The sequence below is a fragment of the Trachinotus anak genome, unplaced genomic scaffold (assembly GCF_046630095.1).
Source record: "Trachinotus anak isolate AG129_WGS33_773 ecotype Australia unplaced genomic scaffold, CSIRO_AGI_Tana_v1 ptg000031l, whole genome shotgun sequence".
NCBI classification, from domain to species: Eukaryota; Metazoa; Chordata; class Actinopteri; order Carangiformes; family Carangidae; genus Trachinotus; species Trachinotus anak.
Genome location: NW_027273882.1, coordinates 6,292,068 through 6,311,441, shown reverse-complemented (window position 1 = coordinate 6,311,441; position 19,374 = coordinate 6,292,068). Strand labels below are relative to the sequence as shown.

The 19,374-nt window shown below is 40.2% G+C and overlaps 1 protein-coding gene across 8 annotated transcripts in view; it reads right to left on the bottom strand.

The window, feature by feature from the left end:
- Positions 1-19,374, bottom strand: part of adgrg6 (adhesion G protein-coupled receptor G6) — a 105,381-nt gene that overhangs the window by 59,348 nt on the left and 26,659 nt on the right. For 5 of the 8 annotated variants that reach the window (XM_071467420.1, XM_071467421.1, XM_071467417.1 and 2 more), the window contains exons 3-7: positions 12,830-13,177; positions 11,047-11,186; positions 9,630-9,909; positions 7,609-7,782; positions 4,731-4,778 (exon numbers count right to left, since the gene is read on the bottom strand). In XM_071467420.1, the coding sequence (XP_071323521.1) occupies positions 4,731-4,778; positions 7,609-7,782; positions 9,630-9,909; positions 11,047-11,186; positions 12,830-13,177 (990 nt within the window). The remainder of the gene's footprint in view (positions 1-4,730; positions 4,779-7,608; positions 7,783-9,629; positions 9,910-11,046; positions 11,187-12,829; positions 13,178-19,374) is intronic. The other 3 variants (XM_071467418.1, XM_071467425.1, XM_071467422.1) reach the window with 2 other exon arrangements.

Here is a 19,374-nt window from a genome sequence, read left to right as displayed (position 1 = left end):
TGACCACTAGCAGGGTTAAGGAACAATATTTCTAAGAGTGGGTCCCTGTTGAATGTAAACATAAGTTTGTATGTTGTAAGATAAGAAACACACGGTGGCTGCTCTGCAAATGTCAAATTTCTATTTTACTATTTTTTAACTACTACTTACTTCCTGGATAAATGAGATGCAAGACCACACATTTACACGGTCTTCATTTTACAACGACAGCATCTAGTTTTAGGTTTTAAGTCATACATTTTACAGCTAAAACTGAGCTTGTGAGCCTGTGGACGTGTACATGGACACACAGTTGTTGTTATTGTTATTATTATTATTAGTAGTAATAGTAGTATTATAGACTACTTCTTTCTAGTCTGATTAAAGTCCCTTGGAAGAGTACATGCACAGTCGGTTCCAACCTCAAAAACCGTAGAGGTCATTTCCTTCAACCCTCCGATACGAGCTGAGATAGCACCTCTAGAGGCAGGTGTACATGGTTGCAACAGTAAACATGCTGACTATACTGAGAGCAGCATACCTTTGTCGCCATGGTTACAGTAGTAAACAATCATGGCTTGCTGAAGTTTAGGCACTAAAACTACTTTGTTAGATTTAGGAAAAGATGGTGATTTGGGTTAAAATAAGTACTTCCTCAACATTAGACAATCTTTGTTGTCATGGTTACAATAATAACAACATGGTTAACTTTGTTGAACGGTCATGGATAATAGAAATAACATAAACTACTACTTTCACATGGGAATCGAACACCGCTCTGCTGTGTCATGTTCCTGTGTTTCGTTGACCCATCCATCCACCACAACCTCCTCCTGACCTGGACTTTGTCACTCTATTAACTACATCATTACTCTTTCCCTTTGCTCCTGTCATAATCACTACGGCCCCTAGATGTTGCCTAACAACAAACCCTAACTATGGGTTATAATAACCTGCTACACAGACGACCTATGGGCTCCTTTTTCACACTCCCCTTTAGTAGCAGCCAAACAGCCAAGGCTGTACAGAGCTTTGCGCACACTGTCTAATGACAAAATTTACGTTAAGCAGACTGTGATGTAATCGGACAGTTTAACACTAGTTTAAGCAAACTAGAAGTAGAAGGGATGACATGACAAAGAACAGAGGGCTACCAACAATAAGCACAACTACAGTAAGTATGACAGGTCAAAGTTGAAGCAGGAACTGGGCCTTTGATTTGTGATGGATGTTTACAACAGAGAGTTTGGGTCATCATTTCACTCCACTTCATTTACTCTTACAATAAATAAGTTTGTCTAAGCTGGAGGTTTGTTTCTGATCATCATGTTTCTGCTTTTTGGAAGCGTCACCGTGTTCCTTTTAACTCGGTGAGGACAGGACGACAAAACTATCAAAATAAGACCCAACTTGTAATAAAGCAGAATTGTCCTTTAAGGGAGGATTAGGGGCAGAGACTGACGGGCGCCATCACAAAGTGTGTGTGTGTTTAGGTGTCCGTCTTTACCTTCTGGTGTCAATAAGAGATGAAAGACAACTTAATACACACTTAGCAAAGCACACACAAGTATGCCGGTTCCTTCAAAAGTGAAACACACAATTCGCCTAAGGAAGCATAGACACACATGCACACATACATAAGCACCGACAACCCCGTTACACAGACACACACAGAGCGCGGCAGGCGCCTGGCGACAGCTCTTTCTCTGCCTCCATCAGCAGCAGCCTCATTACCAGACCAAAGAGGAACATAAAATGGCTTCAAATGGCCCAGAGCGCTTTGGTAGCCTCGTAAAAGGCAGACAGCATTTTCAAGGTAAACAAAACGAAGCACACCTCTCTGCGTGGAAAGGAAAATGAGTGTGAAATGTACTTGGAGGCAATGTGACGTGCTTGAAAGCTGGAGTGTTGGGTGGAGGGCTTGGAAATCCATTAATAAAGAGGGAACATGGATTGAATTTTTAATGCATTCATTACACTGGGATTAAGATTGATTTATACACATGTGTGAGACTGAATACTGTGGCATACTCTCAAAGTTTAAAGACACACTCTCAGATTTTGTTATAATGCCCAACAGCACAACAAGAATTTTGACTCCCACACAGGAGGAGAAACCAGAATCCCTGCACACGTGTTCTTACTGTAGACCTTCAGAGCCAAACAAGACCTTCAAACAAGACACTCCACAGTGTTTGTTTGTTTGTTAGTTTTATTTCAGCCATGACCGTGACCGTTTCTTTAGCTGAGTCATTTTTGTGCCTAAACTTTAACCCAACGCTGTGTTTTGTTATTTTTTTAAATAGAGACACCACATATCTGCCGAATATTATATATTGGTCAAATATTGGACTGATTTTACAGAGCTCACAGACTTTGACATTTTCTATTCTTCAGAATGGAATGGAAGTTATAAACCTGGGGCTTTGGGGACCCCAAACCAGTCAGTTAAAGTACTTTCACAAAATGTGATTAATTGCAGTAAGGTGGGAATTTTTTTTAACTCAACTGTGGCAAGTTCCAGTGTTATAATACAATCTTAGAAGTTGTGCTACTTTGGTTTCTACTGACACACAGAATCTCAGTCTTGTTCCAGCATAGGAGTTCTGATTGGTTTGAGAAGTGAGGTCTGCTCAGTGGACTTAACTGGAACTTGGAAACAGCTGGGGGAGTAAATGACGGTCCTAAGAACTTTTTGTTTTGCCTAACAGGTTTGATTTGCTACTACATTTGCCTGTAGAAACTAAAGCATGTCTAACAATTAAGTCAACAAAGGCTTCTCGAAGGCTTTCCGAATATTTAATCAAAACCACAATCTCTCCTTAACCTTAACCAAAGTGTTTTAGTAGACTTATCAGTCATAAATCACACCACATGAAACTCCTGTTCTTTGTACGCCCAAACGTTTTCGCGGACTTCCTCATCTCACTTCTGTCTTTCTTCTGTGCAGTAGAAGAAATGAAAAACATCTACACTGGATACTGGGCACATTTAATGAAGCAGACCTGTGTCTGTACTGAGACTGCACTCAGTGTAGCCATGATATTTTTTTCTATAGCTGCAAAGTATTTCAATTGTTTTTGTCTTGTGCAGTTTTCCTCATTTACTTCCCAGTTTAGCCCTTGGCCAAACAGGATATATGATCATGTAACTTATTAAATGCAGTAAAGAAAGTAAACCTCAAAGCCATTAGAGAGAAAAACAACAGTCAGTCAATGGAAGCAGAAACAACCATATAACTTCCATTACTGGCGAATGGAAAATGTCGACTTTTGTGAACTCTGTAAAATCATCTGTCAAAACACAGCTGGTTTCAAACAGGTCTACCAGGTCTAATGCTTCCTGGTCTAATGCTTCCTGGAGCTCTGTAAACTCCCATGTAAAGAGTGTTCAAAGAGTAAAAGAGCAAATCTCCAAAGTGTTTGTATCCTCTCAGTTCTGCCCTGTTTCACTGCAAAACTCTGCACATCTTCTCTATGTCTATTCGTCCACACTTGACTCAGTGTACTGTCTGTTAGTATAATCTGTGACCTGTATTTGAATCTTCTGCTCCTACACTCTCTGCAAAAAAAAAGAACCTGTGACCTGGATCATTTATAATCTCTGAGGAGCAGACATCTGTGGAGTCAACACATCACCTTTTGTTTTCCAGACTAATCCTCTGCTTCTGTTTCCTGCTGCTGGAATTACACTGTTTCCCTGCAGGGATCAATTAAGTCTCATCTCTATTTATGACTAATTCAATTACTGAATCAATATAGCAGAGTTTCTGCTTGATAAATACCAAACCATTTATCAGCTGTCAATCAAAGTAATTCAAATTGTAATTCAAAGATGCACTAGACATCTCACTTCACCGACTCCAGCGTCCAGTTAACAGAGAACAGGTGAAGGCCACAGAAACCCACAATCAGCCTGTGGAGCTTGTACCAGAGGTGTGTGTGTTTGCATGTCTTCAGGCTGTGTGTCTGTGCTGTTCAGCTTAAGGCGCCTCTTCGATGAAGCAGTCTATCCTGCCACCGACCCTGAACACAACAGCCATGAACCTGCTGCTGCCTGTGGAAATCTCTGAACTCCAGACCTGCTGACAGAGCTCACTCATACTTGATTTTAGTGTTTACTTGTCTGTCTTAACGTTTCACACTGTGGTACTTTAACCACTTAATATTTTCAAAGAGGCAATGAAATCCAACCTCCCAAATCAAACAAACGAGATATATAAATGCAAATCATACTGTAAAAAATGTTGTAGACCCATTTAAAAACACTACAACTGTTAAAGGAGTTTTTGAGAATTCACTTTCTTAAAGTTGTCGGACTCACGAGAAGCAGCAAAGTAATACAACTCAACTGTGTCTTTCATCAGATCCATCCTGTCTAGTAAAAGTCTACTGTGTTTTTTTTTTTCTCAAACTCAACCCCTCCTCATCACCATTTCGTTATCATGAATGCTCGGTGTACACCAGAGAATACGCTTAGAAGCACCTTGTCGATTGCTGGTGAGGCCGCTGGAAAGCCCTGTTTACTGTCAGCGTACAAACTCAGGCACCTTGGTTTTGACATGTTTTAACATTTCATATTTTATTAATTTATTTTACAAGATGTTGTATTTAGCACTTTATAAAAAGAGATTATTGCACATTCTCCTGCATGCATCATAGCTCAGTTAGCGCAAGCCAAATCGTACCTCCCTCCAGGACATACACACACAGACATACAACGTACATGAGCAGCGCGTTAGCAGCACTCACCACTAGTTGGCGCAGCGGTAGTTAAGTGAATGCAATGAGGGTAGCAGACTGTAAAGAGAAGGACAGATTAGTGGACTCAGTCAAAACAACGGGGGTGGCCACTTCAGGAACACATCAGCATCAAACACAGTTTATCACATTAATATGAGGTCAATTAGTCAATGAAGCAATTGGTTAAAAATGGCCACTAAATGAGAAAAAAAATTACATAAAGCACATTATATTACAACAAGACGATCAAACTGTCAGTTACACCATTCATTAATAATCAGCAGCATTCAAGCAGACATGGCAGTAAGATAGACAAGGACGTCCAGGAATTAAACAGATCCCTCAAAAACAAAAGGTTATTGGAAACATCAAAATACAGACTGAGAAAATACAAAAATGAGTTTGTTGTCCACGTCCAATGAGTGACACTATGTGTGCAAATACAAGCTACATGTACAGTACGTCAGCATGTGTGGGCAATTCAGTTTAACTGTGGTACATTAGGGACATCAGAGTTATTCACCATCAGAAAACTCTGGGGGCCATGCTGCATCATTAGGGATGTTGTTTGTGGACCGTTATTTGTGCTGGTTATGATGACAAAATTATTATTTTACATGACACTATCACCCATCAGTCTAACTGAAGAGATAGGGGAACTGCAACTATTATAACATGAGAAATTTTAATTAATAAAACCACGGCCTTGAAAGTGAAAACAAAGGTGAAAGTTACATTTTTTACTGAAACCGTCCATTACAAAGTTCTACAAGCTCTGCAGAGGACGAACAGAGTGTAGAGCACACACATCCAAAAGGACTTTCACAGGTGCTGGATTTGAAAAAGCAAATATAAAGCTATGTATTTTACTATTTAATAGTTTTATGATCATTCGTTTTGGATAACTTATTGACTTTTGATGTGTTGTATTTTGTATGTGTCTGTGCATCATCATGTGAATCAGTTTGTGTTTGTTTTTTTTATTTGTTTCATGTTTTGTTCAAATGTCTTGTCACTTTTTTTTCAGTTTTTCTTTTGCTTATTTTTTATTGATGTCGTGATGTAGTCCTGTGCTGCACAAGTAGATTAAATCAGACCACACTGTATTTCACTGCCGTAAAAAACAAGAGCGACATCAAAGACCTCATTCATATGGTTTATAGTGTGTCCCTCTCAGCGTGGATCACAGCAGATAAGATTTCATGTAGAGTAAGGAAAGCTAACGTGAACTGCCCAGCTGTGGGCTTTTACTGTGTGTGTGTGTGTGTGTGTGTGTGTGTGTAGTGTGTGTGTAGTGTGTGTGTGTGTGTGTGTAGTGTGTGTGTGTGTATGTGCGTACAAGAGCATCAGGAAACTAAGTGCAGAATCATGCATTTCTTGAAAACCACTGCAGGTCTCTGAGGCATACAAGCATGTGCGCGCACACACACACACACACACACACACAGAGGGACAATTTTCACTGAAACCGCTGTGGCTAACCTCCTGTGGCTACACACTCATTTACAGCGCTTTTAAATAAGAAGCACTACTCTGTGCACACACACACATGCAGAGTGTACTCTTACACTCTCTTTCATGGATAATACTTAAATACATTGAGAAAATGGTCGATTATGTAAACTTGGTTTCAGGTTTTAAGTGTGTCTAGAGTGTTTGTGGTCATTTGTGCAAGTACGCATGTGTGTTTGTGTGTGTGTGTGTGTGTGTGTGTGCGCGCGCTCAGTGTGAGCATCATGCATTTTTGATGCTAATGCACTGATAAACACTGAAAAATCTTACAATTAATAAGCAATTTAAATACAGCACGTTTGTGTGTGTGTGTGTGTGTGTGTGTGTGTGTGTGCTTCCATGCAGGAATTTCACCATGAACTCTCAGTGTATTTTAGCAGCCAACTGGGTCTTTAGAGCAGAGCAGTAATCAGAGTGATGATGGTGCAGCAGCCAACCTCGGTGCTGGAGTCAATTAACTCACCAGCCACGGTCAAAATTTACCAGAATTTGGCTGAAGTCTGGCTGTAATTTTCCACCCTGATAGCAAACAGACTAAAACACTTTGTTTTTGAAGTTTCTACACAGTACAGTACTGTGTGTGTTAGTGCACATGTGTGTGTGTGCACGTGATGATGATATCTCAAACACCACAAGTTTGAGAAAACAGTTTTGTTTTTTTGTGTTTTATTATCTATTATTTTTATTTACTGCTTGTATTTACTGTGGACTTTTTCACTAACTTTATTTACTGCTGCACATTACAATAATGTTTCATGTGGCTTGTTTCTGATGTTTGGTGTAAGACTATAAAATTCTCTTATTGCACTGTTAATATCAGACACATAACTAAGCACTGTGAAGTTTTTACTTTGACAAGTGACAAATGTTTCTCATTGCTATGGTAAGTTGGTGCACACTGTACAGCATTCAAATCATAAACATGACTTGGTGAACCTGCCTCTCCACAGCTGTAGAGAATAGTTACCCTAGTACAATTTTGTATACATTAGTTTGATATAGATGAGTCCATTGTTACTTTAGTTTGTGCGCATATTTTTTCCTTACTGTCTACAAATGCCATGAAAAAATGTGTTATGTTATGTTATGTTAGTTCATCTCTCAACACTTTCTGACTGTGGCTCTCAGCTCCGACCCCACTGGCTCCTACTGAAGATGTAACTCTTTACAAACACCTCACAAGTATGCACTCTTGTGTTTTAAAAAGTCTCAGTAATTTCCTGAAACAGCTGATCACTGTAGTTTTTATCAAGCATGACTCAAACAGGTGGAAATATTGCATTTGTTGGGGACTATTTTCAGCGGTGGATTAATCCACATTTGCTTCTCTAGTGAGTATTTAAGGGAAGAAGCAAGGATTATTTTCTGTACTCACTGCAGCTGAGTGTGTCGTCGGTCTGGGCCAGACTGGAGGGGATGGTCCAGTAGCTGTTGTCCCAGTCGATGACGTTCCCCACCTTGCTGCAGGTCAGATCTTTGAGCTCCTGCTCTATCATGGCGTAATCCCACAGGCGGAAGTTATAGATGTTTCCCTCCAAGTTTTGCTGCCCTGGACACAAAGACAGTCACACAGGAATAACACAGAAAATTTATGCATCAACCCTTTTATTATTTCTGGTTCACTTAACTTTCTGTTGTGTTAGGGTCATTTTTTTTAAGTTTATACGTGTGAAACAAGACTTCATGATATCCTCAGCTATGACCTACTAAATATGATAAAACACATTTTGATCATTTTTCTTTTCTTTAAATGCGTATTAGAAAAAAAGTTACATCTGTGGTGTTAAGAGGTCAAATTTAACCCAGTAGTATTTATTAGCTGTTTATGCAGATAAACACATAGCAAATGTTTCCAAATCATCATGAATAACAAACAGGACCACAAAACAAAAATGATAGTTATGAAATTCTATAATAACAACATCAAATTATTGTTTAATATTTTTAATAAAATTCATGCTAAGAAAGCATATTGAATTGAATTGAATTGAATTGAATTGAATTGAATTGAATTGAACTGAACTGAATTGGATTGGATTGTAGAGTGGCATGCAGCAAGTGATGGCACACACACCACCACTCTCTCCTTTACTCACACACAACAGAATTGTGTACACACACACACACACACACACACACACACACACATCTCCTGTCCCCCAGCTTTACAGCAATATATAGGGTGGGGCTTTCTCATGCTTTATTTCTCACATATCACCCCACACCTGGCATAACGAGCACACACACACACATTCAGGACACTACCTGAGTTGTTTTCTCTGTGGGCAAGAGGCCACAGAGGTCACTATAAGGACGACCTGTCTGAGGCTTTAACCACATCTCATTAAGGATCTGCAGCTGTCAACATAAAGATTCACAACTCAAAAATCCCCTTATTATATATTTGATCATGAAGAGGTGGAGGCGGGAGAACAGGATGAGTGTGAAAAAGAGGAGGAAGTGTCTGAAATAAAGGACAATGTTGACAGTGATCCAGCTTTGATGAGGAAGCTTTAATGATTCAGAAGATCAAAGAAAGATGAGTAAAAAAATGTGGTCTTCAATCCCTTATGAAAGGCAAGGTAGAGAACGACAAATAAGTGTATCACTTGCCACTTGCCTACAATCCAGGAAATGAGGTCACTGTAGATGGATGGTTGGTCCCAGAGGTGAGGGGTCACTGTCCATTTAGACAATACATTCTGAGTAAGCTTGGAAAATATGGCATCAAAATCTGGGCAGCGTGTGATGAAGGAACAGCTTTGCATAGAGTATGCAAATATATACAGGATTACTTTTTTCATAGTAAAGTATATGAGGTCAATGCTGACCCATAACACAACAGATGTGACAATAATTGCTTATTTTAACATAGGAAAATACAAACAAGTTATTCTGGCAATTATTTTTTGTTTATCATTAATTTTTCATTGTCTGATAATATATTTGCCTGTTCTGTTCATCATAAGTAATAAAATTGGTCAATTGTGCGTATTTTTAATTAAAAAGAAATTGTATACTGTACATAAAAGTACATAAAATATCAAATTAAGTACATATATATTATATTTGTAGGTGTATAATAAATTACTCAAACACATAAAACTTTTTACTGGATGATAATTTGTGGGTTTTTTTTCAGTTCTTTCTTAATAAATTCAGCCTTTCTCAAAGAGTGGTCCACAATGAACCCCTGTTGGTCCATGAGTAGATTTATTAAAATATAATGTTTTAAAGTTAGTGTTTCTCAAACTGTCTGAGAATGACTACAAAGCCTACTAACTCATATGTAAATTAAACGTTACTGTTTGAATTGGCTGTGTTGTTGGACTTCACTGTACTGAAATCATACAGTTAGGTAAAACTTACATAGTAAAACTTCAAACCCAGACTTACCTCCTAACCGGAACTGTCCACCATTTTTGACAGAGTGCCCGATGGTGGTGGAGCAGGTCTTGGAGCTGTAGTTTCCATTGAAATAAATCCCCAACTGGCCGTTTGATGAGTTCCATAGCACACACAAACGTTTCATGGTAGAAGCGAAGTTAGAGGAGGAGATAATGTTGTTGATCGGACAGCTCACTTCATCAATGATGATCATCATGCCAGCCTGAGATGAGCCCAAACTCAGGCTCACTTTGTTGTTAGAGTTGTAGTAGGTGAAGATCCACTCTTTCTGTTCAGGAGCCAAGAGAATTCTGTTAGAGTATGAAAGTCATTTACCGTGTCACAAAATGTTGATACTTAATGTATCAGTAAAATAAGAAGTTACTTTATTTGTAAAGCTAAAGTATGCACTCTTGCATAAAGGGAAATTCTTGCACGTAGCAATTAAAGCTTAAATCTTGAGGGTCAACAATGACCTTAAGTTTGAAACAGAAAAATCTTGACTTTGTTGACATTTAACTTAAACCACAACCTTTCACTAAACTTAACCAAAGTTGTTTTGTTGCCTAAACCGAACCACAAGCAGGACTGAGGATGTGAGCTCTGGTCTCGATCGTTTGTGTGTCCATAATCACGCTGCAAATAAATGTAGCACGTCGTTCACGCAAACACGTTGCCATGGAACATAATAATCCAGGCAGTGATTACATTTCTTAACACAATATAATTAAGAAAACAAATGAGTACTTTATGAATATAATTTCTTGATGACACTTGAGCCTCTTCCATTTTCTGATGCATACCATGAGATGCATTTGAAAGCTCAGGAAAAGCTAGCAGGAGGACATTTGAGCTTAGATTATCCTGCTGCACAAGAGTTACTGAGTTTAAGGCAAAGCATCAGTTTCATAAAATGTACAAATATTCAAAAACAGAAATATCATTTAGCAAAGTGTTGTTTGCAACTGTATCACCTAAATCTGTTAAACCCATTATTGCTTTAAAACAACAGCTGGTAGTTCCTTGAAGTTTGTTTCACACCTTTTATATTTTGGGGTATTTAAGAGGGAAATTTCTGATCTGCTATTCATTTTGGGGATTGTTGTTTTTATCTTTTACAAGTATTAACTGATATCAACAAAGATTTTACAGCATCAGAAAACATTTAAACACCTCAGATTTGAATTTATTTATGGTTTAGCTCTTCGATTGAAATTATGATCATTTTGAAGGTGATGGCAGCTTCAAATGTTGCATATAGATTTTTGGTAGTATCGTGACTTGTGTTTCCATTTGTGAAGTTATAGATCAAAGACGCGTACAACCAGAGGTTTGTATTTAACAGTACAGAAAAGAGGGTTTCATGTGTTCAGCACTCACACATCTTCCATCTGCTCTTTGTGTGTTTCGTGGATATGTAACATACCTGTTTGTTGCTGGTGCGTTCCAACTCAAAGCACAGGGTCAGCTGAGTGAGCACCGGTATGGAAACAGAGTTGGCGACCTCCGTGACCTTGCCATTGCCAGCAGTTATTTTGACCTTCTGGTTTCTCAGAGCCACGGCAACTAGAAAGGAGGGATGGAAGAAGAGAGGGAAGAAAGACAGAGTGTGAGCAAAAAATAGGGGAAAAAGTTTGGGAGGAAGACAAGAAGAAAAAGCAAGAACAGCAAAACAGGGAAAGAATAAAGAAAGACAAAATATAGAAAAGAAGTAACAAAGGAATGATAATAAGGTAAAAACAGGAAGTAAGAAAGGAATTGCAAGGCAGACCAAATAAAAAGGAATGCAGGAAAAGAGGGAAAAGAAAAAAGAAAAACGATAATAAAGAAAGAAAAAGAAAGCAAGGAAATTAAGTCAGATTGAGTGCGAAATGAAAGGTCAAAAGGGCAAAAGGAGGAAGGAAAATACAAAATCACAAGAGAGAAAATTAATACAAATCTTTTCATTTATAGTCATTTCAACTAATTCTAAACTTGATTTTAAACTGATAGAGTTGATTGTGACTGTAGAGATTTTTCATGTCAATACAACAGCCTCAGTTACATTAAGTTTGCTTCATAATCTGAATAAACATTTTAACATTTCTGAATAGCATTCACTGCCTCTCAACTCTTTCAACTGACTTTCATCTCTCAAAAATACATACACATACACACTTCTTAACACACCAACCATCCACAAGAATGGATGAATCAGAGGTTTTGTCTCTTTGAAACTTGTCACAAAACTTCTCCTGGCAGAACCACTCTGGCTGATGCTGGACAAGCACAAAAAACTAACAGCCAGTGTGCAATGGAAAAACACAGCTCACACTCATTCACACATACATATACACAGCGAACGCGCCTGAGGGCACGTACACACAGATTCACCAAAACATCAAACTTGTTACAGCGACCAACTGCCTTTGGTAGGTCGATACTCAGACTGGTTGATACTGACGCACCAATCTCCGTGGTTTCAAATTAAAGCTGCAGTAAGTGATTCTCTTTGGCTAAAATAATCAAGCTGAAAAACGCACACCTCTGACTGACTGACTGACCTTTATCAGTCCAGTATACATCAGTTTGATCTTGGGAGGACGCAGTTCATGCTGATATCCTTACTAACAGTTCAATGCACCTTTACGTCTGTTCTGGGACAAAAGGAGTGTCAAAATGTTATGGAGACGAAGACTGTTCTCACCGGGGATGACCAATGATACTGTCCAGGTGTTCACAGAAGAAGAATGGCATAGATTTTTTTTGGGGTAGCCACATTTTGTTAAATCAGCTACATACTCAAAATCCAAATGGTTAATTTATAACCCTAAAAACTAATTTAAGTGAATCTGAGAGATGGGGGTTTGATGTGTTGTTGTTTTGAAAAAGATTGATCAGTGGACCTTTAAATGATTTATATTCTCCTTTATGTGTCGACCAAATCCCTTTGATCTTATGAAACATTTTGAGACCCCATAAGTACACTGAAATGGTGTTCACTCAGAAAAAAGATTGTTTTTCTTTGTTTTCTGAAAAGCTAAGATCTGAGAAATCAGGCTGGACCTGGCTGCTTTATTATTCATGCGGCCCTACAAGTTCAACATTAACCTCAGCAGGTAATAAAAATGAATTAGATTCCTGGTGTGAGCAAGTTATAGCTGATAATATTGTTAATTTGTGTCTAAACAGATCCCAGACTTGGAGAGCAGGACTCAGCCTGGACCTACCGTGTCGGAAGCTAACTTTGAACCCCTTCTTCTGCACGCTGAAGTCAGATGTAAAGGACAGCTCCATCACATTCCCCGTCGAGTTCAGGGACAATCCGTTGGCTGTCAGACCGCAGAACTTAACCTCTGTGTTTCCCGTGTTCACCACAACCCTGTCGTAGATGCAGCCCGGCGCCTCCTCCAGGTCAAAGTCCAGGAAGGAAAGCTGGATGATGAAGCCGGCGGGGGCCTGCATGATCCACCTGCAGGCCTGTGAATTTGGGTATTTCTGGGGGTAGCAGGGCGACGTGATTGCACCCTGGACCTCCGTCAGCACCAGGTTACAGTTTGTAGAGCTGCAGCCCAGAACTGGAGGTGATGGTAGGATGATAAATTTGTGAACTTTCAGAAAGGTACAAACTCCACTCAAGCTGTTAAGGTAGGGTAATATCACTCAGAGGACGCTAACAGACAAGGACACAGGGGAACAGAACAAAAGAGGACAAGAGGACAGGCCCATAAAAGAGCGTAGGAGACAAGACAAGGGGCAATAGATAAAGGAGGAAACCACCTACTACCATTAAGAATCAGGAGACTACTAGTTAGGTTTCAAGGACAAACAGTTGAGTTGGCAGTGAAGGGCATTCTTGTCAATTACTCCAGATTGAGGAGTCAAGGAGGTAAGACAACGAAGAGGATGAAGACCAAGTTTTCAAGAGGGTTACAAGGACTTTAAGGATTCATGAGACAAAACCAAGACTTTTTTTAAGGCAGCAAGTGGACAAGAAGAATAGTGTAGGAATCATATTTAAAAGGTTGCACTCCAGGAATCAGGATAAAACAAGACGAGACGGGACAAGGTAAGACGTGCAGTTAGCTAAAGGTTCAGCAGCCCAGAGAGGAATCAATCAATCGAGTGCCGATTGATTGGACAGAAGTGGCCTAAAAATGCTCACTTCAGCCAAGCCAGCATTGCGCAGAATTCCACAACTGCCAGACCTATTGCCACATTCCTTAAGGTTTACAAAGGTACAAGAACCAACCTTTTTGCTGGAAACCACACACATGCAGAATAATCTTGCAAGTTAGATTTGGAAAAAGTCACATTCTTTAAGAAAGAAGCAAGCAGTCAGATCCTCTTAGAGCTGGGAGAAAAAGAAAATCTGATTGGAAAAAACGAGTAGCAGATGCAGTTTTGTTGAATTCATCTATCTCAACCAATCCTCTACAAATGCAGCATTTAAATGCATATTAAATATATGTGAAAACCTCAGAAGGTAGAGACGAAGTACACAATGTACTGGCCATCAGAACACTCTGTACTTCAGTTTGATTTTTGCAGTTTTCACTTGTATTTTCATGCACTGATGCTACTGCTGTTTATGGTTTTGTCTCTTTCACTGTGACAAATGCACAGCCTTATCAACTCCAAGAACTGTAAAAAATATGGTAAATCTCTCTCTACAAAGCATCATAAACACATAATAGGTTGGTTTGTCAGAGACACTAACCCAATGCCACTGATCGAGTGGGATTCATTTATGGCTTGAAATATAAAACATGTTAGCCTTCATCACTTTCAACAGCTGGAAAGACGACTCTGCCCTCACAAAAAATAATAACAGACAAGAGCTGAAATGGAAAGTGGAAAGAATGGTTCGTCTCTCTCGCTCGGGGTAACAATGGCCTCCGTTGATCTCAGGCTCAGCCTTCACCACAGCCAAAACCACAGCCAACGCACTGGAAACGTTAGAAACACCAGTATGTGTGTGCGTGTGTGTGTGTGTGTGTGTTTTAACCCTTACTTATTCCAAGAAAAGCTGACGGGTGTCACATTTGTCAGAAACATCATCATCCACGTTCCAACATTCAGACCCTGGAGCTTCACTGCAGCGACCTAAGGCTCAGTGCCTTAGGTAGCTGCTCAATGAGTTCATGAAGTAGCTGTGACTCATGCACATTGCCCCATGTTTCACCAACAAGTCAAGTAATCACACTCTGAAACTCTGCAGTCATGTTTATCACTTTATTTCTCCCCAAGTTTGAGAACATTTTATAACACTGTCTGAAACTCAAATTAAAATAATATGAAAAAAAAAATCAATACAGACGGGGAATAATAGAAATACCAGGGAATAATTGCTAAAAGGCACATCTTAAAATTTCATTTTGTGAAGCAGACAGGAGATTTTATTGACAGTCTCCATCATCACAAGGTAAACTTTTCTCTGCCATTAATCCATATCCATTTAGTGCAGTGTGTGACATTTAAAGGTCCATCCAGTCTAAAGATAGATGTCCATGTCTTTTTTGATTATAAAGCAGGTCTAGGTTCTAAATTAATACTGTGAAAGTATCAAAGCCTCAGTCCACAGAGAAATGCACACAGCCTGTATTCAGAGACTGAGCCTTAAAACCAGCCGTCAGGACTTCTGGAACTTTGTGATGTCACAACAAAGTAGTCACCGCTCTCAGCCATGCCCCATGCCCCACCCAGCCAGACCAACCATCCAAACTTGCAGGGTTTTGTAGACTCAGTGCAATTAATCATGCAATCTCAGCTGATATAAAACATGATGGAACTAGTTGAATGAAAAACAGAGTTTGAGAGAAAAGTTCAAACCCTGCCAACTTTCACACCTGCGCACACCTGACCAGTCACTCTCTGAGCTGGGTGCAACTGTCAGATTACTGTTGCTGGATAAAGGGGAGGTTTCAGAAGCTGTTATATGATCTAACTGATGATCTAGCACTTAATTTGCAGATACTTTAATAGCCAAGCTCATGAGTTTGAACGATACTGATATTGCTCTGATTAGCATAGACAAACACACAGCACAGCTACGCAAACAGGAGGCTTCCTGAGCTTAGAACTTAACACACACACACACACACACACACAGAGAGAAACAAAGACACACACAGAGAGAAACAAAGATACCTACTCTAAAAGCTGAATGAAATCAGTGGATCAGGAGAGATGGAGGGGTGGACCAAGAGAAGTCAACACTCCCCAAGAGAGAAGTGGAACTCTCTTGTGTCTCATTGTGTGTGTGTGTGTGTGTGTGTGTGTGTGTGTTTTAAATAGTGGTGGGAAAGAGAGAGAGAGAGAGAGCTCGGTATGTGAATTGTGTGCCTCTTGAGTAGGAAAAAGGAGTCTGATGCTTTTTGATGTTGCATCCAAATGTTCCTGAAATTTCATGCTGAGCAACGTTAATGGCAGCAGAAGGTTTAGCTGAGTCTCCCTCATTCACACACACACACACACACACACACACACACACACACACACACACACACACACACACACACACATACACGCACACACTGTACTGTACACTCTCAGAGGGAGTGGAAATTGGTTTGTGTGTGTGTGTGTGTGTGTGTGTGTGTGTAAAAGCTGCCTCTCAAGTTTCTGGCAGCACAATCTCACGTTTCTCTTTATTCTCTCATCTCCAGTCCGACTCTGGAAGCCGTGACCTTTGACCTCTGACCGGAAGTGACAGTCTGATCCTCAGAGGGAAACATGGAGGTTTTTGGTTCTTAAAACCAAATATATCTTCTTCTCAACATTTCAAATAAAACACTGGACAAGTGTAAAATATGAACCTTTAAACAAGCTCAAACTCCATCATGAAGTTTATAATATGATTCTAGCCTGAAGATAAACTTCACTCCTCTACTGCCAGGCTCCATGTTGAAAGAGCAGGCACACACGCACACACACACACACACACACACACACACACACACACACACACACTGTATATAGTCTCCCAAAATATGAGGAACATCCTTGTTGCCCAAGGCCAGACAATATAACACAATATGCAGCAAGTGGAACACACACACACACGCACACACACACACACACACAACTCTAAATCAGTTGCTCAGTAAAATCTCTCAGGGTTGTCCTCCTGTCTCTCTCTGCTCTGCTTTTACAACCGTGATGACATTTCTCTTGCAGCTCCGAGCGGCTGATAAAAAACACCTGGTAGATAAACACCTGTGACAGGTCGGGGAGGGGTGTGTGCATTGACCAATCAGAAGAAATAACAGCAGAGAGGAAGTCCACCAATGCAAATATGACTGATACTGATAACCTCATGTGGGAAATAACAGGAGAGACTGGCTTCACATCAGAGTCACAGCAACTTGCTGACCTCATGGTGGGAGTGTCCGACCTGCCACAGCAGAATGAGGTCACAGCGTCACAGCTGACAGAGGTCATGTACTTTTACTGAGGCTGTGATTCATAGCTGTTACTACAGCTACTTTAGCACCTTAAGCGGTTACTGCTGCTGGTCCACAAGCTAAAGCTAAAGTTTCTGTTACCACCATGGACTCCTTTTTTTTACTTTTTACTTTAAACACAAACAACAAGACAAATGTAAAAAATGTAAAATGTATTTTTACTCATGATTTTCTCAATGGTTTTTGCTGGGCATCGTTTACCCATATTATCTTTTTTTTTAAGTGAAATAATTCTCCTCCTCTAATCATTTCTTACTCCTCCTTACGTGCTAACAATGTTAACACGCTGACGTTCATCAGGTGTAATGTTTATCATGTTCACCATCTATTTATCTTAGTGTGTTAGCAAGCTAATTAGCACCACATACAAAGTGGAGCTGAGGCTGATGGGACTGTTAAAATTACGACCTGATGATGGCGCTGGATGAAAAGTCAGACGATCAGCAAAGTTATTACAGTTGATCTTGAGCGTCTGAACCAGTAAAATACTGTGCTGGTCTCATACTGGTCTGCTCACCCAGTACTCATCAAGACCAGTTGTACTTATCTTGAGGGCAGAAACGTCATCTGTCTGAATAAAAGAAAAATACACATGGAGCCTGAATATGACACTTTCTTCCTGCACTTCCAGCGATAATATCATTATTGATACGTCAAATATCCACAACTATCACTTTTAAGACCAGTTGCATGGACAGTTGCGTGAATGGGATGAGCTCTGCTAGTGTAAGTCAACACACCTCTGACACAGTCGTGGCTCTGAGTCGACCATGTGTGTGTAAATAAAAGTTAATAAACCATTTCATTTTTATTTTGTCAGCAGTCTGCTGATAATTTGAGCTTTCATCACACATTCTGTTCATAAATTCAATTTCATTCAGTTTGACTTGGCTTTGAGTTTTGCTACAATCAAATTAACACACACACACACACACACACACACACACACACACACTGAAATTTATACCAGTGCACAGACAGGAAACACTTAGCACAATAGTGTCAGGGCCATAAAATATTAACATCTCAATGACTTCTTCTATTGACTATGTGACGAGCTGCCAAGACCAACAGCCACCTACATGTAAGTGTGTGTGTCAGTGCCAGCCTTAATCCTTACATTATGCGCACATACACACACACACACACACACACACACACACACACACACACACACACAGACAGCTAACATCTTCATACCTCCTGTTAACTCGTTCTCCTGCGACTGAAAATTACTGAGACCTGTTTTTGTCCCCTCTCTCTCTCTGCAGTTATGTCTCTCACCCGTGCCTCTCTTCATTAGTTACCAGTTCAGCTGCAGAGCATCATCTTCATCAGCGTGAAGAGGAGGCCGTAAAGTTTTATGTCGGCTCCGATTAGCGGCTGCAGTGAAGGTGACTTACAGCCAGAGAGAGGCATAAAGGTGCCACTGAAGAAATAACACCTCACAAATGACTGAGATGAACACAGCTCTAATAGAGACGCATAAAGTACATTTGTTTTATTACGCCGCTAAAAACAAACAGGTGGAGGGGGGAGGAGAGGAGAGGAGAGGAGAGGAAACAAGAAGAGGAGAAGAAACAAGGAGAGGAGTAGAGACAAGTAGAGGAGAGGAGAGAGGAGAGAGGAGAGAGGACAAGAGTAGAGGAGAGGAGAGAGGAGAGTTCAGACGAAGCCCGATCAGGATTCACACGTTTCACACGTGCACGCATGTGGGACATTTACTGAATAATCAGTGTATGTGTGTGCGCATCATCCTCTGTGATCCATTTCCCCACACACAGTGTGTGTGTGTGTGTGTGTGTGTGTGTGTGTGTGTGTAGAGATGAGTCCCAGCGGTCCTGTTAACTGTGATAATGCAGAACAGACACTGTGGGCAATTAAGTCCTGTTGAGAATGTGAACATCTGTTTGTGTGTGTGTGTGTGTGCATAGACTTGTACCTCTGTCTTTGAGGACACTCACTGACATCATGCTTTCCCTATCGCCACTTATCTGAAACCTGAACCTGACTTTAACCTGAACCCTCAAACAGCCTTGTGAAGGTGTGAGGACCAGACAACATGTCCTCACTCTATAAACTGGTCCTCACAGAGGTAGAAGTACAGGTGCAGATGTGTGTGTGTGTGTGTGTGTGTGTGTGTGTGTGTTCTCTGAGTTACAGATGACAGAAGCTCCATAATGAGCCACTTTTCCAGTTTGATTTCTTCCAGAAAGAAGAACCAGGTTTATAATCTGCACTAAATGTGTTGCTTTGTCTTTGTCCTCTTCAACAGCAGCTTTGAGGCTCCTGTTACAGCCTCGACCATT